At 45.3% G+C, this 24,010-nt stretch overlaps 1 protein-coding gene and 1 pseudogene across 1 annotated transcript in view; both read left to right on the forward strand.

Moving 5' to 3' along the window:
• zgc:171482 (zinc finger protein) overlaps positions 1-24,010 on the forward strand; it is a 52,220-nt gene that overhangs the window by 3,682 nt on the left and 24,528 nt on the right. Inside the window, exons 2-3 of the mRNA XM_034027288.3 lie at positions 4,748-4,852; positions 6,230-6,322. Of these exons, the coding sequence (XP_033883179.2) occupies positions 4,748-4,852; positions 6,230-6,322 (198 nt within the window). The remainder of the gene's footprint in view (positions 1-4,747; positions 4,853-6,229; positions 6,323-24,010) is intronic.
• LOC117416209 (10 kDa heat shock protein, mitochondrial-like) lies at positions 1,619-1,964 on the forward strand (annotated as a pseudogene).

The following is a 24,010-nucleotide window of genomic DNA, read 5'->3' on the forward strand; positions in this document are numbered from 1 at the left end:
CATCTTAAAAGCATACATTATTGAACTGTGCCTCTGTTTAAACCTATGAATTTACATCAGAGGGGACTGGAGTTTAGAACCAAGTGTCAGCTTCTTTTCATCTAGCCACACGGATACTTTTTAATGGTTTCTGTTTCTCAAAGATGTAACGACAGCCTCTGCTCAATTGTTTAGTGTTTCTTTTTAAACGGGAGAATTTCTAATCTTTGAAAGCTGAGGGATTGATTCTGTCTATCCAGAGGGCATGGACTGTCTGCTGGCGTTTGAATGAATTCACACGATAGATGTGATAATTGAAAGGAGAAGCCGCAGCTGAACCAGCACATCTGCCCAATAGGAGTCACTATAGAGCTAAGATCAGGACTAAGATACCTATGAGTAAATGCATGATGTGGAAGGAGAAGTTTGAGCAGAATGGCTCTTTTGGAGCGAATTAGGAATAAGCACCCGATACACTGTTATAAGGACAGAGGTGGAAACTTGAAAACCCTTTGAGATTGGTTAAGCAGCTCAGCACCAATTGCCACTAGAGAAACAGGCAGAGGAATCGAAATCCCTTCATTGCCTAAGATAAATCTGTCAGAGAGTTCCTGTCTGTTTGAAAGCTGTATTTCTGTGGAATATTTGGGCTGTGATAATGGGGCCCCTCCAGGGAACAAAAAATATTTTTATGACTGACTGCGCAGATGGCTACTATGATCCATCAAACAGTCCTGCACTTGAAAAACTACCATCATTATACAACGTCTAAGTTGCACTGGGATCAAGTGAAGGAGAGGGGATGGGGGTAGAGGAGATTGGAGAGGGAGAGGTAAAGGAAGAGTGGTATGATTAGAGGTGGGTGAGGATAGTGAGTGGCTGAGGAAGATACAGATAGTTCCATTCCCATTCCTGAAACCTTCCACATGAACAGAACCCTGTGTGGTCCAATTAATCTCTGTAGTGGCAATGTCTCCAACCTTTTATGAACACTAAAGAAAAAAAGAAAAAAGAAAAATAGGAGCATCCTTCTGCTTTTTGGGGCAGTAATCAAAGCATTTTTTTAATTAGAAGACATTTTTCTTTAAGATAGGTTGCTCCTGGGTAGAAAATGATTGGAAATCAGGATAATACATCCCAACCCTGAAGAAGCCAGTGCCTAGTACAGCCGGCTATAAAATACTGTTCTGTACCATTTCCTTATAAAACTATGAATTTTATTAACAAAAGAACTAAAACTAGAAAGAAGATATGCTGTAAAATAGTAACCAAAGGTTTTAAGAATCATATTCTTATTAGTAAACTGATGTGACCCTTGACTCATTGATTCTATCATATACAAGTTGTGCAGTATTCCAAATAACAATTCACCTGGTTTTTCTTACTAGCACCCACCTATTCAGGACCAGAGAATCTGTCTCAAGGCTGCTGTGGTCTTTAGCTGTACATCATGCTATCTCATAGTATCCTATCATTGTACCTCAATGAGTCTTCTGAACTCTCTGGCATTGGTCATCCCCCCGATCAAAGGATCTAATTCAACTCCAACATGAGTGACGTCAGGAATCAGTGAACATCATTCACAATGTCACGATGTGGAATAAAGAAACCACTCTTTATTCAATACTACTACAGACGCGAGCAAGGAACCGGCTTGATCCATGCACTTTGACAAAGAAACATAACTATGGCCTTCAGGAAGTTCCTGCCCTTGTTTGACCGGGTGCTGGTGGAGCGCTTTGCCGCAGAGACCGTCACCAAGGGGGGGTATCATGCTGCCGGAGAAGTCCCGGGGCAAAGTGCTGCAGGCTACCATGCTGGCAGTGGGACCAGGAAACAGGACAAAGGTGAGTTGCAGCCGGTCAGTGTGAAGGTGGGGGACAGGGTCCTGGTGCCGTGAGTATGGAGGCACTAAAGTCACCCTGGATGACAAAGATTACTTCCTGTTCCGAGATGGCGATATCCTGGGGAAGTACATGGAGTGAAGTCTGTAGCCCCACCCTCCCCAAGCCCCACTACCTACCCATTCCACATGAGCAGAGCCCTGGAGGAAGGCCTTGTCTGATGGTTGTTCTTTTTCATCAACATGTAAATACTGATTCTGTTTTAGTGCAATAAAGTAGCCTGTTCGACCTGGCCCTGTGGCTGTTTCTATCAGTCTGATTATTGTTTGTTCGTTTCTTTTCTCTTTTTGTGGTCAGTATTTGCAGAATCCTTCAATAAAAAAGAGATTAAAAGGAGAAAAAAATACTACTAATATTAAAACTAATAAATACTAATACTAATAATATCCCATGAACAAAACACTGTCAGAGTCTGTAGACATTCCCGACTGAGAATAAAAAAAAATAAACACTTGACCTCCCCTCTAAAGTTTTCCATGAATGTATAATTCATGTTCTCATCTTTCAGCTACATCGTGGTTATACCCTGTGTGCTGAGTTTAAAAAAACAATGAAGTGTTTAAACTTTTATATCCAGCACCCCCACCTTTCTTGTTGAAGGACACAAAACAGGTGAGCATGTCGGACAAGACATTTTTTCTCTATGCTTTTCAAGAAAAAAGCAATTGCTCCCTTTTTGTAGTTGCTAAGGTGACCCATAACTACTGTAGAACACTTAATTGAAGAATATATATTTATATTCATCAGTGTGGAGTGGTGGTTAGGGTTCTGGACTCTTGACCAGAGGGTCGTGGGTTCAATCCCAGGTGGGGGACACTGCTGCTGTACTGCTTGAGCAATGTACTTTACCTAAATTGCTCCTGTAAAAAAACAAAAACAACTGCATAAATGGGTAATTGTATGTAAATATAATGTAATTGTAGGTAAAAATAATGTGTTATCTTGTAACGATTGTAAGTTACCCTGGATAAGGGTGTCTGCTAAGAAATAAATAATTATATATATATATATATATATATATATATATATATATATATATATATACTATTTCCTTTTAGTATACCTAGGATCTGTTATCATACATGAAAGGTACTCTGTAATTATCCTAAATGTCCTCCTGCTGTAGTTAATGCATTCCTTTAACATGAGTGGTATGACTTTCTCAATGAACTTTTTCATATTCCAAAGTACAGTTGGGTGTTGTGCCTGTTTGGTTCTTTGTAACATGCTATTTCTGATGACTGAATGAGGTTTTGCATAAGTCCACTTCATGATTAATTCTTTTTTTTTCATATTAAAATGTGTTCCACTAAATCAGAAAAGGGTGTCTCTTTCCCAATTTCAGGGAGAGCTGAGTGAAGCCTTCTCCTCCCACTCTCCAGGCTCGCCATCATCCCTGCACTCACTGTTAGGTCTGCGGGCCACAGAGATGAAGTTAGTGTGTTTGAGTTTGAATGGTTAAAGTTCTGTAAGTTGGAAGCTTGTTGTTTAAAGCACTTGACTGTAGTCATGGGTTCTGGTACCAGCTAACTCAAAGGGATAAACCAAGACGTCTTTTAGTATCAGCAAACCATGTATCATTACCCTGTCACTTCACACAGCAGGATCAGGACTAGAGAGCTTGTTTAATATTTGAATAACGTTAAAATTCAGCCTTCAGCTTTTTTGTAATGCAGTCTTGGTTTGCGATTGTCTCTAACTCCCCCAAGCTGTGTCTCCACAGACCAGAGCTCCGAATCTGTCGTTTCCAATGTTCCCTCCTCAGCGCGTTCAGATGTATTTTTAATGCTCTGCGTTTGTGGCCTGCAATGGTGCTGTAGGCAAGATGTTATCATGGTAAAACATTCTACAACTAAATAATAAATAGAGGGGTTTCACAGAGGAGTGGGATTAGGAGGGGGTTCATCTGGGCTTGGAGTAGGGGGTTTCAGGGAACCCTCCATCCAACACACACACACACACACACACACACACACACAATGCTGCACTATAAAGAAATGTTTCATGAATTACTACACACTTTTAAAACTAATCGGCTAGAATGTTATAAAGTACTTTTTTTGGGCACACTTTCTCCAGTGTATCTAAATTTCTCCAGTAGTTTGTTTTTGTTACTTTCGGTTACATGTATCACTGTTACTGCAAGTCTGCAGTTCTTTCCCACAAGTTTGAACTTCCACTGCAGTTTACTTGCCACTCACCATAAGATATTTTCATATTGCAGGGAAAATAATAAACACTGCAATGGACACCAACTATCTATTACCAGCAATATAAAATCATGCATTATTTCATTTTCTCAAGCAGATCCTCTTGAAAATCCCCCCAGATTATGCATTCATAAAATAAGTATGCAAACACATATTAAAAAAAGCTAACAAAAACAAAAACATTATGTTTATTTTTGAGCCCTCAACTGAAGCAACTGCAAAAGCAGAGATGAGTACAATAGTGTTAGCATGAGCAAGACACTACTCTGCTCCTTCTTGTAATTATGTTGTTTTTTGTTAGTTTTAAACTCTTGCTATTGTTTTATTCCTCTCAAAATGTCCTTAAAAACAATCAAAGTAAATTCAGGTCATCTTTATCAAGGTGTTTACACCAAAATGCAATTTCCACTAGTTTTTCTTTTTGTTAAAGTAATGCAATGTTATGAGACTAGTGAAAAAACTACTTCAAAGGGCTGAAAAATGTGGCTAGTTACTAGTTATGAATCAGATTGATTTTCCTTTCACATAAAACATGGTGCAAATTGCATTTCATTGTAAATCCTGTGATGTTTTTTGGAATCTTTTCATTACAGCCTTTTAGTTCTACATTATTTTAATGCATGTGTTTACCCTGCCTCCCCTATCTGAATACAGATGAAGTCTGCAGTGGTCGGAAATGGTGGCATCTTTACAGACAGTTACTGCAACATCTGCAATGCACAGCTGATTTCCGAATCCCAGAGGGTCGCACACTACGAGGTGAGTCTGTGTGACCGGGAGAAACCCATTCAGGTGGAGCGCACAGCTATCGGGAGAACAAGTTAGCAAACAGCCCCAGAAGGATCCAATCAAACTCATTATTCTACTCTCACCAGGACTGTATTAAAAACAGAATGTTACAGCTGACATACATCATATCTATCTATCTCTCTATCTATCTATCTATCTATCTATCTGTCTATCTATCTATCTATCTATCTATGTATATAACATACTGTACTGAAATAAATCATTTTTATCATTTAAACCTTTTGTGTACATGCAAAAAAAACTTTTCTTTTTTATATATATTTATATATAATTCTTTTTATCTATCAATTTTTAAAAGAAAAAATAATCACTGTAGTATTACTATTATGCCCACATAATGTATTAGATGGTGCTGGAGAAACTGCAGGTTCCCCCATCAAAAGGGACATACCAGTAGCACTCCATACAGGTATTACGGTGTTTCCATAAACCTTGCAGCTTAACCCCCCCTCACCTCTCCCGTAGCGCACAGCTGTCACTTTCTCAAACAGATTCAGCAGAAATGACAGGTAGAAAAATAGCATGCACTTTGTGTCATCCATCAAAGGCTCATTCTGTCTTTTAATAACCAATAGAGATGTCCTTGAACTTGCCCCTTTTATTATCCTTATTCTGATGTGACTCTCCGACTGTTTCTGTTCCCACATCCCCCCCCCCACCCCGCCCCCCCTCGCTTGAGCCCTTTATTGCATTACACTACAGAATGGAACAGAGGCTGTCTGCAGATTCAGATATTCAGTTGACCGAAGCGTCTTTAAGATGCCATAATCGTTCACCATTCATATTGTGTATTTATTTACTGTGTAACATTTCCCCAGGAATAACAACAGAGACACACTTCTCATCTTAACTGGGCTTAGAGGTCATTAGAAGTTGCCTGCTCTGCATTGCTGATGGGTCATTACAGTCACAAGAAGGTTATTTCAGAAATACAGAACTCAATGCTCAGTGTTGGTAGATATTTATATTCTGTATGAGCTTTTAATGTGTCAGCACTAGCGCTGAGTATCCAAACGATTTCAGTTTCCTGCACTGAACATTCAGTAAATTAGTTGAAATACAGTAGCAACAGTTTTTATAGTCAAAGCTATTGCAACAGTTAAGTTTAAGATAACTAAAATGACATTCCAATTACTGTTTCTCAATGTCTTCGTATAGCGACCAGACAAGTTCTAGTATGTTATTGCTCTTCAATTGAAATGAGTGCAGTTAAACTGCATTGGGTCTATTGTCTACACTGCTGTGGCTTGTACAAGTTCACTGCACTTTCCCAGCACTTCCCCCTGCTGAGCCCCAGTTCTCTAACTCTTCCTCTGATCCTCTCAGAGTAAGAAACATGCCAACAAGGTTCGGCTTTTCTACATGCTGCACCCAGAGGATGGAGGACCTCCCTCCAAGAGACTGCGCCCTGACAACCCGGTAAGCATGTAGCCTTTATGCAGTCTCTATCCCTGTCTCTGTGTGATTCATTCTGCTAAGTGTAGGGGGTCAACGATATTTCGATATGGCATTTCTTATACCTCTCTGTTCAGCAAGCGGTGAGTATGGTCACCATACTTATTTCTACTAGTCTACAATGATATAAAAACAAAAGATGCAAACGTCATTCCAGTTTCAATCGTGACATTAGGTTCCAGTTGTATAGGAGATGGGGGTTTGTTTCACACGCGTATGAGGCAGACATGTAGATGAGTAGGTTCAAATTAGAAATATAGATAACTAATAACTCCTGAAAAGGAGAAGTTGTTTTAGGGACATCCATCCTTTTATTTTGAAGAATTCCGTGTGAGTGTTATCTTGCTCTATTTCAGTTTCTTTCATTCTCTTTGAAATCCAATCAGCCCTATTTCCAGGCTGGCAGCCTTCACATTCAATCACAGGTCAGCTCCAGAGCCTGGCAGCGAAGCGACAGTCTGCTCTAAGATGTCATTCCCCAGCGTGGTTCCCCGGGGAACTTGTTTATGTGCCCTGTCTCTGGTTCTGTTAGGAGATGATTCAGAAACTTGTTTCATGTCCAGATTGAGTCCACTATCTCCCTCCTGCAGACAGAGCCAGGAACCTCTCTAGAGGCTCAGAAATCAAGCAGCATCCTCAGCCCAATGACACTCCACTACTCTGCAGTCTGTGACAGAGAGCAAATGAATCTGAGTCAACAATCTCTCTCCCGACCTGTGAGGGCACGGTATAACAGAATCAGTGTGCCCCGGACTGGATGGTTTGACAGTTCATTCATGGGTCAGTCGGGAGTCAGCCATCCAAAAAGGGGGCGAAGCCACAATACCAGAAGTCAGCGACTTACTGCGGTAGGCGATGTGTCAGTCATTGATTGGAGGAGACGTGATTGCACTCGCTACCAAAGAGGGCATGACTGAAGGTATATCAGGGTGTGTGACCGAGCGATCTGTTCCTCTGTTATGGTTACGGAAACAACTGGTAGGAGTAAAAAGGAAACCGTGAGTGTTTTGCATTGTATCTGTCTGTCTAATCATTGTCACCTTTATAATTAATAGAAGACAGAAATCTGGGAGCTGTCGCTAATCAGCCAGCATCTAACCCAGGCTACACTGCACTACTGTTTCACTGTATAATTCACCACTTGCACCAAGAAGCACTCACTATTGGAATTGTGATCGTGTGTGTGTTTAAAAGTGTGTGTCTTTATTGTTACTATTATTTCGGGACTGACCCTGTGGTTTTACTGACTTTACACAGAGTGCATAGTCAGTGTTATTATTTTAAAGCAATTAATAAAGCTTTGTTTTCACCACTGTTGGACTGTTGGTTCTAATCACTGCATCACTGCTACACCTGTGTACTACAGACCACTTTGCCAAAGTCCTCCACTATGCTACTGTCTGAATATTATATTATTTTGTGCACCTCACTGAGCCCCAGATTTCCTGTAGCAAAATAGCAGATCCTCAAAAGACGATCACTTTGCTTCCCATTCATGCCTTTTATTTTAGGGGTGTGTGGCAAAGTGGTAAGTAAGGGAAACAGGTGTAGCGGTGATACGGTATTCCAGTGAAAACAGTGCTTTATTCTTTTTCCAGGTCTGGTGACCGCAAAGCAACTAAATCCCCGGCGATACACAACGATGTGTAACGCACGGGGATAACAATAAACAAGGCACAGTCCTGAACAAAAACAAACAGACGGTCACCAGTCCTGGGTGAGTGCAGTATTGCTGGGGCAAACACAGATAGTGCGGGGTGCAGTGGTGCTCCGGATAGTGCTGACCCTTGGCGACAGCTCCGGAGTAGTGCTTTAACTGTCTGGTGGTGAAAAACACAGACAATTACACAGACAAACACAACACAACCCAACACGTAATTATTTCCTTTTAACGATGAGAGCTCCTCTCTCGATCCTTCTCTCTCCAAACGTTTAACCCAAACGAAGGAAAAGAACAGCGTTACCCTGGCCCCTATATGTAATCCCGCATGATATCTAGGTAAACGGTTGCAGCTGCCTTATTACTTGCAGCTGCCCCTTGTTTACCTGTCAAATCAATACGGTCTTACAACAGAGTCTCGCTTCCTTCCAGGCTGACCCACTTTCCGGTCCCGGAAACGAACTGTCAGGCCAGCCCTTCCAGATACTTCTCCTCCCGTTCTTTAGCGCCCTCACAGGTCGGGAGGAAGATTTATCACCAGAACTCATTGTATTTCTGTCACATATCCCACCGCTCAGAGTGGAGCCGAAGGAACACTCGGCTAAATCTACCTTTCCCATTGCTCCCCCCTCCCGGGAAAAATAATCCGCATTTTGGTGGTCTTTCCCCGCACGGTGTACCATATGGTACATGAAGGGCTGCAATGCCAGATACCACCGAGTTATCCGGGCATTGCTGTCCTTCATGGTGCTTAACCACTGGAGTGGGGCGTGGTCTGTGACAAGATCAAATGAGTGTCCCAGCAGGTAGTATCGTAAAGAGTGAGTAGCCCATTTAATGGCCAAACACTCTTTTTCGACTACGGAGTAGTTACGCTCCCGAGGTAACATTTTTTTGCTCAGGTACAATATCGGGTGTTCTACTCCAGCTACTTTTTGGGACAAGACTGCACCCAAACCTACATCCGAGGCGTCGGTGTGGAGGATGAATCTCTTGGTGAAATCTGGGGTAATAAGAGTGGGGGCCTGGCAAAGTTTACGCTTAATCGTATCAAACGCCCCCTGACACTCAGCTGACCATTTAATTAAATTTGGAGCACTCTTTTTGGTGAGGTCGACTAACGGGTTAACCACTGTGGCGTACTCGGGGATGAAGCGGCGGTAATAACCGGCTAAGCCCAGTAGTGACCTCACCTGAGTCTTGGTTTTGGGGATCGCTGCATCAACCAAAGCCTGGATTTTGGTGACCACAGGTTTCACCCTTCCATTTCCCATTACAAATCCCAAATATTGAGTCTCTGTCTTGGCAAACGCACATTTCCTCAAGTTAGCTGTCAGCCGGGCTGCCCTTAGAGACTGAAGAACGGCTGCAACCCTAGCCAAATGCTCTCGCCAGGTGGAGCTGTAAATCACCACGTCATCAATATACGCTGCTGCATATTCATGATGTGGGCGTAAAACCTGGTCCATCAGTCTCTGAAAGGCAGCGGGCGCACCATGTAGCCCAAACGGCATGGTTTTAAAGTGGAACAGCCCCTCTGGTGTTGAAAATGCGGTTTTCTCTCTGGAGCTGCGGGTTAGAGGGATTTGCCAGTATCCCTTCGTCAGGTCCAGAGTGGAAATAAACCTCGCTTTTCCCAGTCTGTCTAAAAGTTCGTCGACCCGAGGCATGGGATACGCATCGAACTTGGCAATAGCGTTCACCTTTCTGAAATCTACGCAGAAGCGGTTGGTGCCGTCCTTCTTAGCCACTATTACAATAGGACTGCACCACTCGCTCCTGGAAGGTTCAATCACTCCAAGCTCGAGCATATCCCGTACCTCTTTGCGAACGCCACTTCGTCGACTTTCCGGGATCCGGTACGGTCTCTCTCGCACTGTGACACCTGGGGGAGAGATAATGTCATATTCAACTAAGTTCGTCCTGCCGGGCACATCAGAAAAAACATCGCTGAACTCCTCAATAAGCTTACGCAGCTCTCTTTGCTGATCCGGAACTAATTGTTCCCCCATTGAAATCGCTCTTGTGCTCGGGGTCTCTGGACAGGGACCTAAATCATCCTCCATATTGCCTGGGGCTATAAATAAGACCTCTCTTGCCTGCCAGGGCTTCAACAAATTAATGTGGTAAATTTCACGTTCATTCCGGCGATCGGGCTGTCTAATTTCATAATTTACTTTCCCTATAGCCCGAATCACCTCATACGGCCCCTGCCATTTAGCACACAGTTTTGACTCTGATGAGGGAAGTAGCAGCATTACCTTGTCCCCTGGTCGAAAGGTTCGAATCCGTGCATTTTTGTTATAATGCTGCTCTTGTCGGTGCTGAGCCGATCTGAGGTTGTCTTGGGCCAAACGACCGACCAAATCCAGGCGATCTCGGAGTAGGAGCACATACTTCACTACATTTTTAGACGAGCCTTTGTGCTCCTCCCACCCCTCTCTCAGCAGGTCGAGAATGCCGCGAGGCTGCCGGCCGTACAGGAGCTCAAAGGGGGAGAACCCCGTTGAACTCTGCGGCACTTCTCTCACTGCAAAAAGGAGGTAGGGGAGAAGTGATGCCCAATGTTTCTGCTCTTGTGTCACAAATCGCCTCAGCATCGACTTTAAGGTCTGATTAAAACGTTCCACCAGACCGTCCGATTGTGGATGATAAACGGACGTCCTGATGGGACGTATTTTTAATATTTTGTACACCTGCTGTAACGTATTGGACAAAAAGTTAGTTCCGTGATCGGTCAAAATCTCCTTGGGGATCCCTACTCTGGCCATAATCTGTGCTAACTCGGTGGCTATTGCAGCGGCACTAGTGGACCTCAATGGAACTGCCTCCGGGTATCGCGTTGCATAATCCACCACTACTAAAATGTGCGTATACCCGGAGTCAGAAGGTAGCAAAGGGCCGACTATGTCCATTGCAATGCGCTCGAAAGGAGTGGAAATAATCGGCAGTGGGACCAAAGGGGCGGGGCGCACTCGACCCGGCGCTACTCGCTGGCAGTCTGGGCAGGTGGCTACATATCTCGACACATCAGTATGAAGACCTACCCAATAGAATCGAGCCAATATCCGTTCCCTCGTCTTCTCGGCTCCGAGGTGCCCCGCAAAAGGGATATCATGCGCCAGCCTCATGACCTCGGTCCGACAAGACGGGGGAACCAACAATTGTGTTACAGGCTGTCCTGTGCCCGCGGCTAGGTTTACCCTATATAGTAATTGCCCCTTGATACTGAAATGTGGATATACTAGCGCCCCAGCGCCGTCAACATCCTTACCTTCAATGGACCGGACCTGCCCCCAAGCGTGCACCAGTGACGGGTCGTTTTGTTGGCCCCACACTAGGTCTGCGCTTGAGTACCACGGGTCCGGTACATTGAGAGGGGCTGGAATAACCTCTGCTCTAGTCGGTCCAGTAACCTCGCTCTCTCGGTCACACTGCGTTCCCACTCCCTTCGACTGGCGTTTGTTACCATTGCAGCACTCTCCCACCAGACCCCAGCCTTGTCTCACAAATGCTCCCTCCCATTTCGCGGTCCGTCTCTCCTTATTTGTTTTTCTAGGACGGAAAAGAGGGGAAAACATTTCAGTGTGAAAAGGAAACACATCACCAATTCGTTCCTCTTTTTTTTTTTTCTCTGCCACGTTTACGTGTGTGGCTGAGACTGCCATTGTTTGCATCAATTCTTTGAATTTTGGCCAGTCTCGACCCAGAATAACTGGGTGTGGCAACCTTTCCGCCACCCCGACTACAAGGTGACGTTTTATCGGTCCTACCGATAAATATACTTTTAATGTGGGGTATGCCGCCGTGTCTCCATGGATACAGGAGATGGCCACCTGACCTCGTGGCCGCCACGACACACCGCCCAGGAGAGCTGTCCTAATCAAGGTTTGCTCACACCCTGTGTCCACTAATGCGTGGGTTTTCACATTCCCTAACACAACATTAATCAAACAAGGCCCCTCCCGACCATATTCCCCACGCTTACCAGTTTCAGGTGCCCAATTGCACGCGGCCACGTCACACTCCATGGCAGCGGGGCATGACCTGGCCAGATGTCCCGGCTGGTGGCACCTAAAACAGATAGGAGGGACAGAGGGGGCATAGGTCAGAAATCTGTCCCGCCGCTGGTATGGCAACGGGGCAGGGGCAGCACCTCTACCCCAGCTGGGGGCCAACCTTGGTCTCCATGGGGGGGAGGCAAGGGGGCCCAATGGGGTCGGTGCTCTGGGAGGTCTGGGTCCCTGGAACGTGGGGGGTGGTGGTGGTGGTGGTGTTGGAGGAGAGGGAGGGAGAGGTCGGCTGCTCCGAAGGGCAGGGGCCGACAGGATCCCGATCCGGGCAGAGGTCAGGGAGTCCTCGAAGTCTTCGGCCAGTTTGACCGCCTCCTCCAGGGTGTCGGGGTTGTGGCGCCGTATCCACGCCTGGGTTTCGGCGCCGACCACATGGCAGAATTGCTCTACCACAATGGCTTCCCCCATCTGCTGGGCGGTCTTCTTCCCGGGGGTCAGCCAATGCACCATGTGGTCGCACAACCGCTCTGCAACCACCCTGGGGCGTGTCTCCGGGGCTCTCCGGTACTCCCTAAATCGCGCCCGGTGGGTCTCCGTGGTGATGTTCAGCCGGCGGAGGATAGCCTGCTTGACCAGGTCATAATCGGTGGCGTGATGGTCGCTCATGGCTTGGTAGGCTGCCTGAGCCTCCCCAATCAGGCAGGGTCCCAACTGGCTGGCCCAGAACTCCCGCGGCCAAGCCGCCGCGGTAGCCAGCCGCTCGAACGCCACCAAATACGCCTCCAGGTCATCCTCCGCCGACATCTTCATTGCCCGTGCCTTCGGGGGCGACATCAGCGGTGTTGTGGTAGGGGTCGTCGCTGCAGCAACGGCCAGCCCTACCCGTTCAATGAGCGCCGTGTAGCGCTCCTCCCTCCTTCTCTCCTCTGCGTCGCGCCTGCTCTCCAGCGCCTGCAGCAGCTCCGCCAGTGCGTTGCGGTCCATGATCCCGTAGTCTGACACCACGTGTGGCAAAGTGGTAAGTAAGGGGAACAGGTGTAGCGGTGATGCGGTGCAGGAGTGACAGGCAGACAACGGTATTCCAGTGAAAACAGTGCTTTATTCTTTTTCCAGGTCTGGTGACCGCAAAGCAACTAAATCCCCGGCGATACACAACGATGTGTAACGCACGGGGATAACAATAAACAAGGCACAGTCCTGAACAAAAACAAACAGACGGTCACCAGTCCTGGGTGAGTGCAGTATTGCTGGGGCAAACACAGATAGTGCGGGGTGCAGTGGTGCTCCGGATAGTGCTGACCCTTGGCGACAGCTCCGGAGTAGTGCTTTAACTGTCTGGTGGTGAAAAACACAGACAATTACACAGACAAACACAACACAACCCAACACGTAATTATTTCCTTTTAACGATGAGAGCTCCTCTCTCGATCCTTCTCTCTCCAAACGTTTAACCCAAACGAAGGAAAAGAACAGCGTTACCCTGGCCCCTATATGTAATCCCGCATGATATCTAGGTAAACGGTTGCAGCTGCCTTATTACTTGCAGCTGCCCCTTGTTTACCTGTCAAATCAATACGGTCTTACAACAGAGTCTCGCTTCCTTCCAGGCTGACCCACTTTCCGGTCCCGGAAACGAACTGTCAGGCCAGCCCTTCCAGATACTTCTCCTCCCGTTCTTTAGCGCCCTCACAGGTCGGGAGGAAGATTTATCACCAGAACTCATTGTATTTCTGTCACAGGGTGTTAGTCATTTGTTTAGAGTTTAGTCAAGTGTTAAACATTTAGCATTTTACTAAAAAATGTGTTTGCCAACATATATGATAAGGTTAATTTGAGTGGATTTTGAATGCATTTACTACAATATATAATTTTCAAAAGTAAAAATGTATTTAATTTTGTATCTCTAGCTAAACTTATATTCTATTTTATTCAGTTATTTTGTAATTTGTAATTTGCTTTTTCGTTCCAAATTTTTTACAAACAGATTTATTCAGCATTTTAATGTTAATTTATTTAAGACATCAAATGGAATGCAACCCAAAGGTACAGTATATGAACCTACCTACCTAATAAGGTCAGAGAAATTGGTAAACACAATATCTAGTATATATGTAAAGTAATCTCCTTTTTCATTATTCATTTTCCTATCCCATCTTGTTCATGAAGCTTCAGGGCCCCAGGCCAGAGCAGTGACCCAGCTCGCTTGCCTGCCTGCCTGCCCGCTCGGCTGTTACTAAGTATTACACTGGGTCTAACAGCAAAGGAATCTCTGCGAAGGAGATTAATGGCCCCATGAAAAAAAAAACTGCGATAAGAGGGAGTTGTTGGGAAGAGTGTTGTGTTGGTGCTGGTTGTCTGCTCATTAGAAGCTTATTAGTTGGTGGTTTTTCGAAGGCTATAAATAATTCTGTCATGGTCACGCTGGGATGCACAGATAAGGCTGCTGCGAGCGAGGTGGCAAAGTCACAGCTATCCGAGGGGAGTCTGGTCTGTGTGAGTGAACGATCTGCACTCAGTAGATGTTGAGATATGGGCATGCTATCTATTAAGAGGGCTATGAGCTCCCATGAGTATGGTCCCATAGGATTGAGCTGTGATTAGAACAAACAAGAGAATGGAGGACTACTAGGTGTAGTTTATATTTTGTTTGCAGTAGTGTTATAGCACGGCCGGTGATTGTGCTATTTGATTTTAACAGTTCTAAAATGTACTTTGGTCCATCTCTAAAAGAAGAATAAATACACTGAATAATATAGCATCTATTTTTTTCTAACATTTAATTTCTTCCAGATTAACTGGGTTTTCTGTAGGATTCTCTATTGCTGTTATTTGCCATGCTTCCTAACTAACTATACATTTTCAACATAATTTCTCATACTTCAACTGGATTTTTGGCAGCTAGAGTTAGTATACTGTATTATTTTTTCCATGCAATTAGGCCATTTAATCAGCCGGCTCAAGTGAGATCGCAAGTGTTTTTTGTGAAAAGGAGGAGGGGTTTGGGGAGAAAGCAGTTAAGGAGAGATAAGGAAGTCAAAAGTGGCAGTTGCATGCTCATTGGTTGCAATGGTTCCTAAAATCTTCCACTAGTGGTTTTGGTGGCAGGTTTGAGCTCTCCAGGGATGCTACAGTGTATTGTTCTGAATGGCAGAGGATACATCAGTTGCATATGCCAGCATTCAGTGTTGCAGTTCTGTAACAAACCATACATTCATATTGCCCCTGTTAAGCATGTGACTGTGTTGGTCTGTCTGCCAGCTCTCTGTCAGAGTCTACACAGATGTTACTGCAGGCAATTGTCAATGAAGCTGCAGGGTTTGCATCCCAAGGCCAAGAACAGACTTGGAACTTTGTCAGCTTGAGAATCCTCCTGAAAGCATTCACACATTATATATTTATACCAGAATTATCATTTTTTTAAATGTGTTTTTTTCATTACCTTCTCAGCAGCAAACACTGTTTGTTTTTAGATTTTAACACAGTCATCAGAAAATGTTTTGAGAAGAAGAGCAGGGACAGACAAAATAAATTTGATCAAACTTCAACACCGAGGCACCGAAGTACCATGCGCACCAATTGCACTGAGCACTGTGGTCACCAGGCACCATATGCATCGTGTGCACTGAGCATCGTGCGCACCGAGGCACAGAGGCACTGAAATACCAAGGGCTGAGCGTGCACTCAGGTACCGAAGTACCCGGGGGCAGCTAAAGCAGCAGTGCCTGCCCTGACTGTGTGTAGTCGCGGTGGCAGTATTGAAAAAACAACAGTGTAAGAAAAAGGTTTTTTTTTTTTCGTTTTTTTTTAAGGCCCGACTCACCAGGGTGGGTGGGCCAAGGCAGCTGGTGAGGTCTACTCTACAATGGGGCAGCTTAGAATGCAGCCACAGTGGAGGAAATACATGTCTAACTGGCTGTTTTTTTGTTTTGTTTTGTTTTTTATTAAACTGCACTGCAGCTAATTTTTGCAGCACAACTCAGGCAAAGCGGGGTTGTGCAGCAGGGTCAACACACAGGTGGACATTCAACAACAATAGTTACAATAAAATATTATTTATTTATATTTCGCTCAACTGCGTGCACGGCAGCCGGCATAATCGCTCAATGGCTGGCGTACAGCAGAGCCTAACCCCGGCAGAGAAACTGTGTTCTCCCGAAGAGTGTTTAGGCTTGAAAAGACACACACGCGCACACCTTTAAATCAATACTGCACAGGCTGTTGCTCACATACGACAGACAGTAAAGAAAAAGGCAGCCTGTAACTCAACTCAAACTGCTGAAGGAGAAAAGAGAATAAGAGACTTTATTTTAGAGCCACTGATTCCACGAAAGCGGCAAGCCAGCTTTCTGCACGAATGCAGGGGAACTGCAGTCGACTCAGAAAAGCTCTTCATTTTACGCTCAGTTGCTAAACACAGAGGTCTTACCTTACTGTCTTGAGAGGCAAAAAGAGAAATGGATTCCGTGGGCTGACGGTTTTAACCCCTCGGTAGGTGGGACAGAGGATGTCACCCCAGGAAGGGCCTATCGGCAGCTCTGATATAAAGATCTCAGTAAATACCTACCAATAGGCAGGCATATCCCATACTTAATGTCTGGTGGTCGTCTTCAAATTGAAATGGAACACATTCCTCCAGCAGTTATTTAGATTTTTTTTTTTTTTCTCTTTGAATGAGTAATAATGACCAATTTTCTTTTTTTTAGAAATACATTTTCAGATAAATAGCATCAAAATGTTCTTGTAAGTCTTATCATTTGTCTATGATTTGTTTATCAGGATTTCTATTCACTTTGACTCTGGTAAAGTAGATGTGTTCTGCCACCAAACTATTGATTCACTTTGTGTGTAGGAGGCATTTAGATTATTTAATGACAGAACATCCACTCACATTCTCTATCACCAGGGCCATTGCAACGAAACATATTGACAAGAGTGATTTTAATTATCAATCATGCTAGCAGTGTACTAGCTACAGGACATATGTTTTCTTTATCTCTCTATTCTCACAAGCAGAAGAAAAAACACTGTTTAAATCATCCACATTCTCATCATTTCTGAATGATTTGCCTAAAAAACTGTTTGAACTAAGTTAGAACATAACATATAAGCTTGATGAAGCACTATAACAGAATATTATTCTAATTTACTCACATTTTTGGCCTAATTAAAAATGTAATCTTACTCTGTGTCGAGAATTTCATGGGCCATAGCATTTATCTTTTAAATATGTCTAATTATAATCAAAAATTATATGTTTACATAATGATTAATGCTTAATTCTCTGTTTACATAATGATTAATGCTTTAGTCAGCAAATAACACAGTACGGGGCTGATGTAAGGATAGGACAGGGTGGGACAAATCACTTTGTATGCTGGTGGCCATTTGGCCATTAGCTTTCGATTTGAGGAGATGTATATTTTGCACCCACATTGCTTTTGCATGCTTTGTTTTCATGTAATGGGTGTTTGTTTTTATTATCTTTAAATTGTGCAGTTATTTTAAACCTCCCCTGTCTGTGCCTTAAACCCCCCCTGTCTGTGCCTTAAACCCCCCTATCTGTGCCTTAAACCCCCCTATCTCTGCCTTAAACCCCCCATCTGTGCCTTAAACCTCCCTATCTGTGCCTTAACCCCCCTGTCTTTCTTTTTCTTGTTTTTTTATAACTAGTTACAGAGAATATTCAGCCTAGTTATCTTCCTAGTTTTCTGAGAATATGAACATGACAAATATATTATTGCTGTTTTGCCACTTAGACAGTGTCAAACATTACCTAACCAGTGTCAAAATAAAATATAGGGAACACCAATGCTGAACTGAATCACTAAAAGCAATTTCGAGTGCATATTAAGCTCACTTAATGGCCTAATGGTCAATAATTAGATGACAATGAAAAAGTCTTTTCCATTTAGCTTTTTCAAAAGTGCAAAAATGAAAGACTGAACTCAAAACAGTCACTTTGAACATATTCTTAGCAATAATGCAAAACTGTCATGCCATAGTGCTATAGTTTAATTGTAAGTTAATGATAGAGTTTGGGTTTATACCTATTACACTACCTAAATACTGTATGAACAACACACGTTGAATACAAAGGATTGGCATTCACAATTATGTTTGCAAAACATGATGATTGTTATATAGATAGTGTAACTAGGGTAAAAGTATTAGATATTCACATAATTGATGTTCTTGATCAGTTTTTTTTTGCTAAATTTCCAATGCTTCTTGTTCTGTATTACCCTGATTAGGCAGTTATTGTCAAAATGTTTTCACTACTGGTTTCATTGATTGGTGGCTCTGAGCTGTAAAATGCTCATTTATATCAGTAAATTAGCATGACAGTTGTTGAGGAAGGCACCGGTTAGATTATTTAATGGGAGAAAAAAAGCATGTCTTGGAGAACCAGCATTTTAGTGACTATTATTATTAGTGTGCTCTACCAGCTGTATGGGATAGGGCAGCTTACAGAGTCTCTCTGTAAGCTAAACCAAACATATTTGGACAGGACAGTTGACTCAGACTGGAGGCTGTGCTGCTTGAGCACCTCTGTCTTACTGGAAGTACACCATTTTCAATGCAGAAGCCTGATGTTTACAATTCTAGGTTTTCTGGCTGAAATAAAATGTTATATCTTCTGTGGGCCACTGAGAGGACTCCTGGTCACAGAGCACAGATAGAATTACATGCATCGCCTGCTCTTCACAAACTTTCCCCTCCCAGTCGGGCCTAATGACTGTCAAACCTTCAAACCCATTTAGAGGATCGAACAGGAAGGGCCCTGACCGGCTCGACTGAGCGTGTAATCCACAAGTGAGAAAGAAAGCTACAAGGAGGGAGGGAGAGGCAGTGTGAGTGTTTCTGGTTTCAGGGAGGGAAGGAGAGGCAGTGTGAGTGTTTCTGGTTTCAGGGAGGGAGGGAGAGGCAGTGTGAGTGTTTCTGGTTTCAGGGAGGGAGGGAGAGGCAGTGTGAGTGTTTCTGGTTTCAGGGAGGGAAGGAGAGGCAGTGTGAGTGTTTCTGGTTTCAGGGAGGGAAGGAGAGGCAGTGTGAGTGTTTCTGGTTTCAGGGAGGGAAGGAGAGGCAGTGTGAGTGTTTCTGGTTTCAGGGAGGGAAGGAGAGGCAGTGTGAGTGTTTCTGGTTTCAGGGAGGGAAGGAGAGGCAGTGTGAGTGTTTCTGGTTTCAGGGAGGGAAGGAGAGGCAGTGTGAGTGTTTCTGGTTTCAGAGTGGGAAGGAGAGGCAGTGTGAGTGTTTCTGGTTTCAGGGAGGGAAGGAGAGGCAGTGTGAGTGTTTCTGGTTTCAGGGAGGGAAGGAGAGGCAGTGTGAGCGTTTCTGGTTTCAGGGAGGGAAGGAGAGGCAGTGTGAGTGTTTCTGGTTTCAGGGAGGGAAGGAGAGGCAGTGTGAGTGTTTCTGGTTTCAGGGAGGGAAGGAGAGGCAGTGTGAGCGTTTCTGGTTTCAGGGAGGGAAGGAGAGGCAGTGTGAGTGTTTCTGGTTTCAGGGAGGGAGGGAGAGGCAGTGTGAGTGTTTCTGGTTTCAGGGAGGGAGGGAGAGGCAGTGTGAGTGTTTCTGGTTTCAGAGTGGGAAGGAGAGGCAGTGTGAGCGTTTCTGGTTTCAGGGAGGGAGGGAGAGGCAGTGTGAGTGTTTCTGGTTTCAGAGTGGGAAGGAGAGGCAGTGTGAGCGTTTCTGGTTTCAGAGTGGGAAGGAGAGGCAGTGTGAGCGTTTCTGGTTTCAGGGAGGGAGGGAGAGGCAGTGTGAGTGTTTCTGGTTTCAGAGTGGGAAGGAGAGGTAGTGTGAGTGTTTCTGGTTTCAGGGAGGGAAGGAGAGGCAGTGTGAGTGTTTCTGGTTTCAGGGAGGGAAGGAGAGGCAGTGTGAGTGTTTCTAGTTTCAGGGAGGGAGGGAGAGGCAGTGTGAGTGTTTCTGGTTTCAGAGTGGGAAGGAGAGGCAGTGTGAGTGTTTCTGGTTTCAGGGAGGGAAGGAGAGGCAGTGTGAGTGTTTCTGGTTTCAGGGAGGGAAGGAGAGGCAGTGTGAGTGTTTCTGGTTTCAGGGAGGGAAGGAGAGGCAGTGTGAGCGTTTCTGGTTTCAGGGAGGGAAGGAGAGGCAGTGTGAGTGTTTCTGGTTTCAGGGAGGGAAGGAGAGGCAGTGTGAGTGTTTCTGGTTTCAGGGAGGGAAGGAGAGGCAGTGTGAGCGTTTCTGGTTTCAGGGAGGGAAGGAGAGGCAGTGTGAGTGTTTCTGGTTTCAGGGAGGGAAGGAGAGGCAGTGTGAGTGTTTCTGGTTTCAGGGAGGGAGGGAGAGGCAGTGTGAGTGTTTCTGGTTTCAGGGAGGGAGGGAGAGGCAGTGTGAGTGTTTCTGGTTTCAGAGTGGGAAGGAGAGGCAGTGTGAGCGTTTCTGGTTTCAGGGAGGGAGGGAGAGGCAGTGTGAGTGTTTCTGGTTTCAGAGTGGGAAGGAGAGGCAGTGTGAGCGTTTCTGGTTTCAGAGTGGGAAGGAGAGGCAGTGTGAGCGTTTCTGGTTTCAGGGAGGGAGGGAGAGGCAGTGTGAGTGTTTCTGGTTTCAGGGAGGGAGGGAGAGGCAGTGTGAGTGTTTCTGGTTTCAGGGAGGGAAGGAGAGGCAGTGTGAGTGTTTCTGGTTTCAGAGTGGGAAGGAGAGGCAGTGTGAGTGTTTCTGGTTTCAGGGAGGGAAGGAGAGGCAGTGTGAGTGTTTCTGGTTTCAGGGAGGGAGGGAGAGTCAGTGTGAGTGTTTCTGGTTTCAGAGTGGGAAGGAGAGGCAGTGTGAGTGTTTCTGGTTTCAGAGTGGGAAGGAGAGGCAGTGTGAGTGTTTCTGGTTTCAGGGAGGAAAGGAGAGGCAGTGTGAGTGTTTCTGGTTTCAGTGAGGGAAGGAGAGGCAGTGTGAGTGTTTCTGGTTTCAGGGAGGGAAGGAGAGGCAGTGTGAGCATTTCTGGTTTCAGAGTGGGAAGGAGAGGCAGTGTGAGTGTTTCTGGTTTCAGGGAGGGAAGGAGAGGCAGTGTGAGTGTTTCTGGTTTCAGGGAGGGAAGGAGAGGTAGTGTGAGTGTTTCTGGTTTCAGGGAGGGAAGGAGAGGCAGTGTGAGTGTTTCTGGTTTCAGAGTGGGAAGGAGAGGCAGTGTGAGTGTTTCTGGTTTCAGGGAGGGTAGGAGAGGCAGTGTGAGTGTTTCTGGTTTCAGAGTGGGAAGGAGAGGCAGTGTGAGTGTTTCTGGTTTCAGAGTGGGAAGGAGAGGCAGTGTGAGTGTTTCTGGTTTCAGGGAGGGAAGGAGAGGCAGTGTGAGTGTTTCTGGTTTCAGGGAGGAAAGGAGAGGCAGTGTGAGCGTGTCTGGTTTCAGGGAGGGAGGGAGAGGCAGTGTGTGTGTTTCTGGTTTCAGAGTGGGAAGGAGAGGCAGTGTGAGTGTTTCTGGTTTCAGGGAGGGAGGGAGAGGCAGTGTGAGTGTTTCTGGTTTCAGGGAGGGAGGGAGAGGCAGTGTGAGTGTTTCTGGTTTCAGAGTGGGAAGGAGAGGCAGTGTGAGTGTTTCTGGTTTCAGGGAGGGAAGGAGAGGCAGTGTGAGTGTTTCTGGTTTCAGAGTGGGAAGGAGAGGCAGTGTGAGTGTTTCTGGTTTCAGGGAGGGAGGGAGAGGCAGTGTGAGTGTTTCTGGTTTCAGGGAGGGAAGGAGAGGCAGTGTGAGTATTTCTGGTTTCAGGGAGGGAGGGAGAGGCAGTGTGAGTGTTTCTGGTTTCAGGGAGGGAAGGAGAGGCAGTGTGAGTGTTTCTGGTTTCAGGGAGGGAGGGAGAGGCAGTGTGAGTGTTTCTGGTTTCAGGGAGGGAAGGAGAGGCAGTGTGAGTGTTTCTGGTTTCAGGGAGGGAAGGAGAGGCAGTGTGAGTGTTTCTGGTTTCAGAGTGGGAAGGAGAGGCAGTGTGAGTGTTTCTGGTTTCAGGGAGGGAAGGAGAGGCAGTGTGAGTGTTTCTGGTTTCAGGGAGGGAGGGAGAGGCAGTGTGAGTGTTTCTGGTTTCAGAGTGGGAAGGAGAGGTAGTGTGAGTGTTTCTGGTTTCAGGGAGGGAGGGAGAGGCAGTGTGAGTGTTTCTGGTTTCAGGGAGGGAAGGAGAGGCAGTGTGAGTGTTTCTGGTTTCAGGGAGGGAAGGAGAGGCAGTGTGAGTGTTTCTGGTTTCAGGGAGGGAAGGAGAGGCAGTGTGAGTGTTTCTGGTTTCAGGGAGGGAGGGAGAGGCAGTGTGAGTGTTTCTGGTTTCAGGGAGGGAGGGAGAGGCAGTGTGAGTATTTCTGGTTTCAGGGAGGGAGGGAGAGGCAGTGTGAGTGTTTCTGGTTTCAGGGAGGGAAGGAGAGGCAGTGTGAGTGTTTCTGGTTTCAGGGAGGGAGGGAGAGGCAGTGTGAGTGTTTCTGGTTTCAGAGTGGGAAGGAGAGGCAGTGTGAGTGTTTCTGGTTTCAGGGAGGGAAGGAGAGGCAGTGTGAGTGTTTCTGGTTTCAGGGAGGGAAGGAGAGGCAGTGTGAGTGTTTCTGGTTTCAGGGAGGGAAGGAGAGGCAGTGTGAGTGTTTCTGGTTTCAGGGAGGGAAGGAGAGGCAGTGTGAGTATTTCTGGTTTCAGGGAGGGAGGGAGAGGCAGTGTGAGTGTTTCTGGTTTCAGGGAGGGAAGGAGAGGCAGTGTGAGTGTTTCTGGTTTCAGAGTGGGAAGGAGAGGCAGTGTGAGTGTTTCTGGTTTCAGAGTGGGAAGGAGAGGCAGTGTGTGTGTTTCTGGTTTCAGGGAGGGAAGGAGAGGCAGTGTGAGTGTTTCTGGTTTCAGAGTGGGAAGGAGAGGCAGTGTGAGCGTTTCTGGTTTTATGTATGACTTGATTTAAATGGAATTAATTGAAAAAGTTATACAATCTGTAAAAACGTGTTTGTCATGTCTTAATTGAACTGAATTGGACTCCTCTAGGGATGTGTGTGTTGGGGGGGTGGAAGGACAGTGAAAGTAATAAATGGAGTGGCTTTACCGTGTGCTGCTGCTCTCAGACCAAGATACTTGTGGAGGGTTTGAGCTGAACTCTGCAGCCAGAATGGGAAATAAAATCCTCCTGGCCCCCATCAGTGTGGATGGAAATCAGATACTGTCAAGGCTGATTTAACTCTACGGCTCTCATTTTCTTCTCCCCTCCAGTCTCCTCCTTGCTGAGTTTCTGCCAGAGCCTAAGGTAGGGATCATTATAGAGCATTCTGAGGCAGTGCAGTGTACAGTGTACACTGTAGATGTGTTTTTGCTTCAGTGGGCTCGGAAGTGAAACAGTACCTAAAAATGTCAGTTTGTTTGTTTTATTTGTTTTTTATAACAACCCACAGGCAGGCACATGAACATGTGACTAGAGGATTATAATTAGGGCTTCTGTTTTTATTAATTTAATTTTTCAGTGCTTATTTTTAGCTATTTTCGAGTTTTATGTAAATCTGTGTTTTTCTGGGCTTTCGCTTTTTATATACTGTACGCAAGCTTGTTGCAATCCTCCAATAGAAATGTAGGAATTAGCTGCCACTCAGTAGTTGGACTGGGTTTAAAGTGTTCAGAACAATTTAGTTTTTTTCACAAGGAAAGGGGTCAAGTCAACGTGAATTGAGTAATCATTTCCAGTGTTTTTCCGGTGTTTATTGGATATACACTGATTTCATTGTTTTTGTATCTGGGGTGTTTTATCGGTTAAAAATGAAAATCAGAAGCCCTATATAATGAAATGTTGATTCATTTATAATTAAAAACAATTGCTGGCATGCGATCAAACAAGAGGAAAGGATAAATATTGAATCAGCCTAGTGAGAAGTAGAGGAGTACAAAATGCTCAAGTAAGAGAGGAGAGTTAGCTAAGCCCTGCCTATAATAACACATGTAGATTCTGAGCTGTTAAAAAGTCACTCTACCTCACTTGATCAGCTGCAGGGAACGTAGTACAGTAGCCCAGGGCCTTAGTAAAAACTATATAAGGAGGATTTCTTAATGAGGATCACTCATGCCTCTACAAT

The sequence above is a fragment of the Acipenser ruthenus genome, chromosome 7 (assembly GCF_902713425.1).
Source record: "Acipenser ruthenus chromosome 7, fAciRut3.2 maternal haplotype, whole genome shotgun sequence".
NCBI classification, from domain to species: Eukaryota; Metazoa; Chordata; class Actinopteri; order Acipenseriformes; family Acipenseridae; genus Acipenser; species Acipenser ruthenus.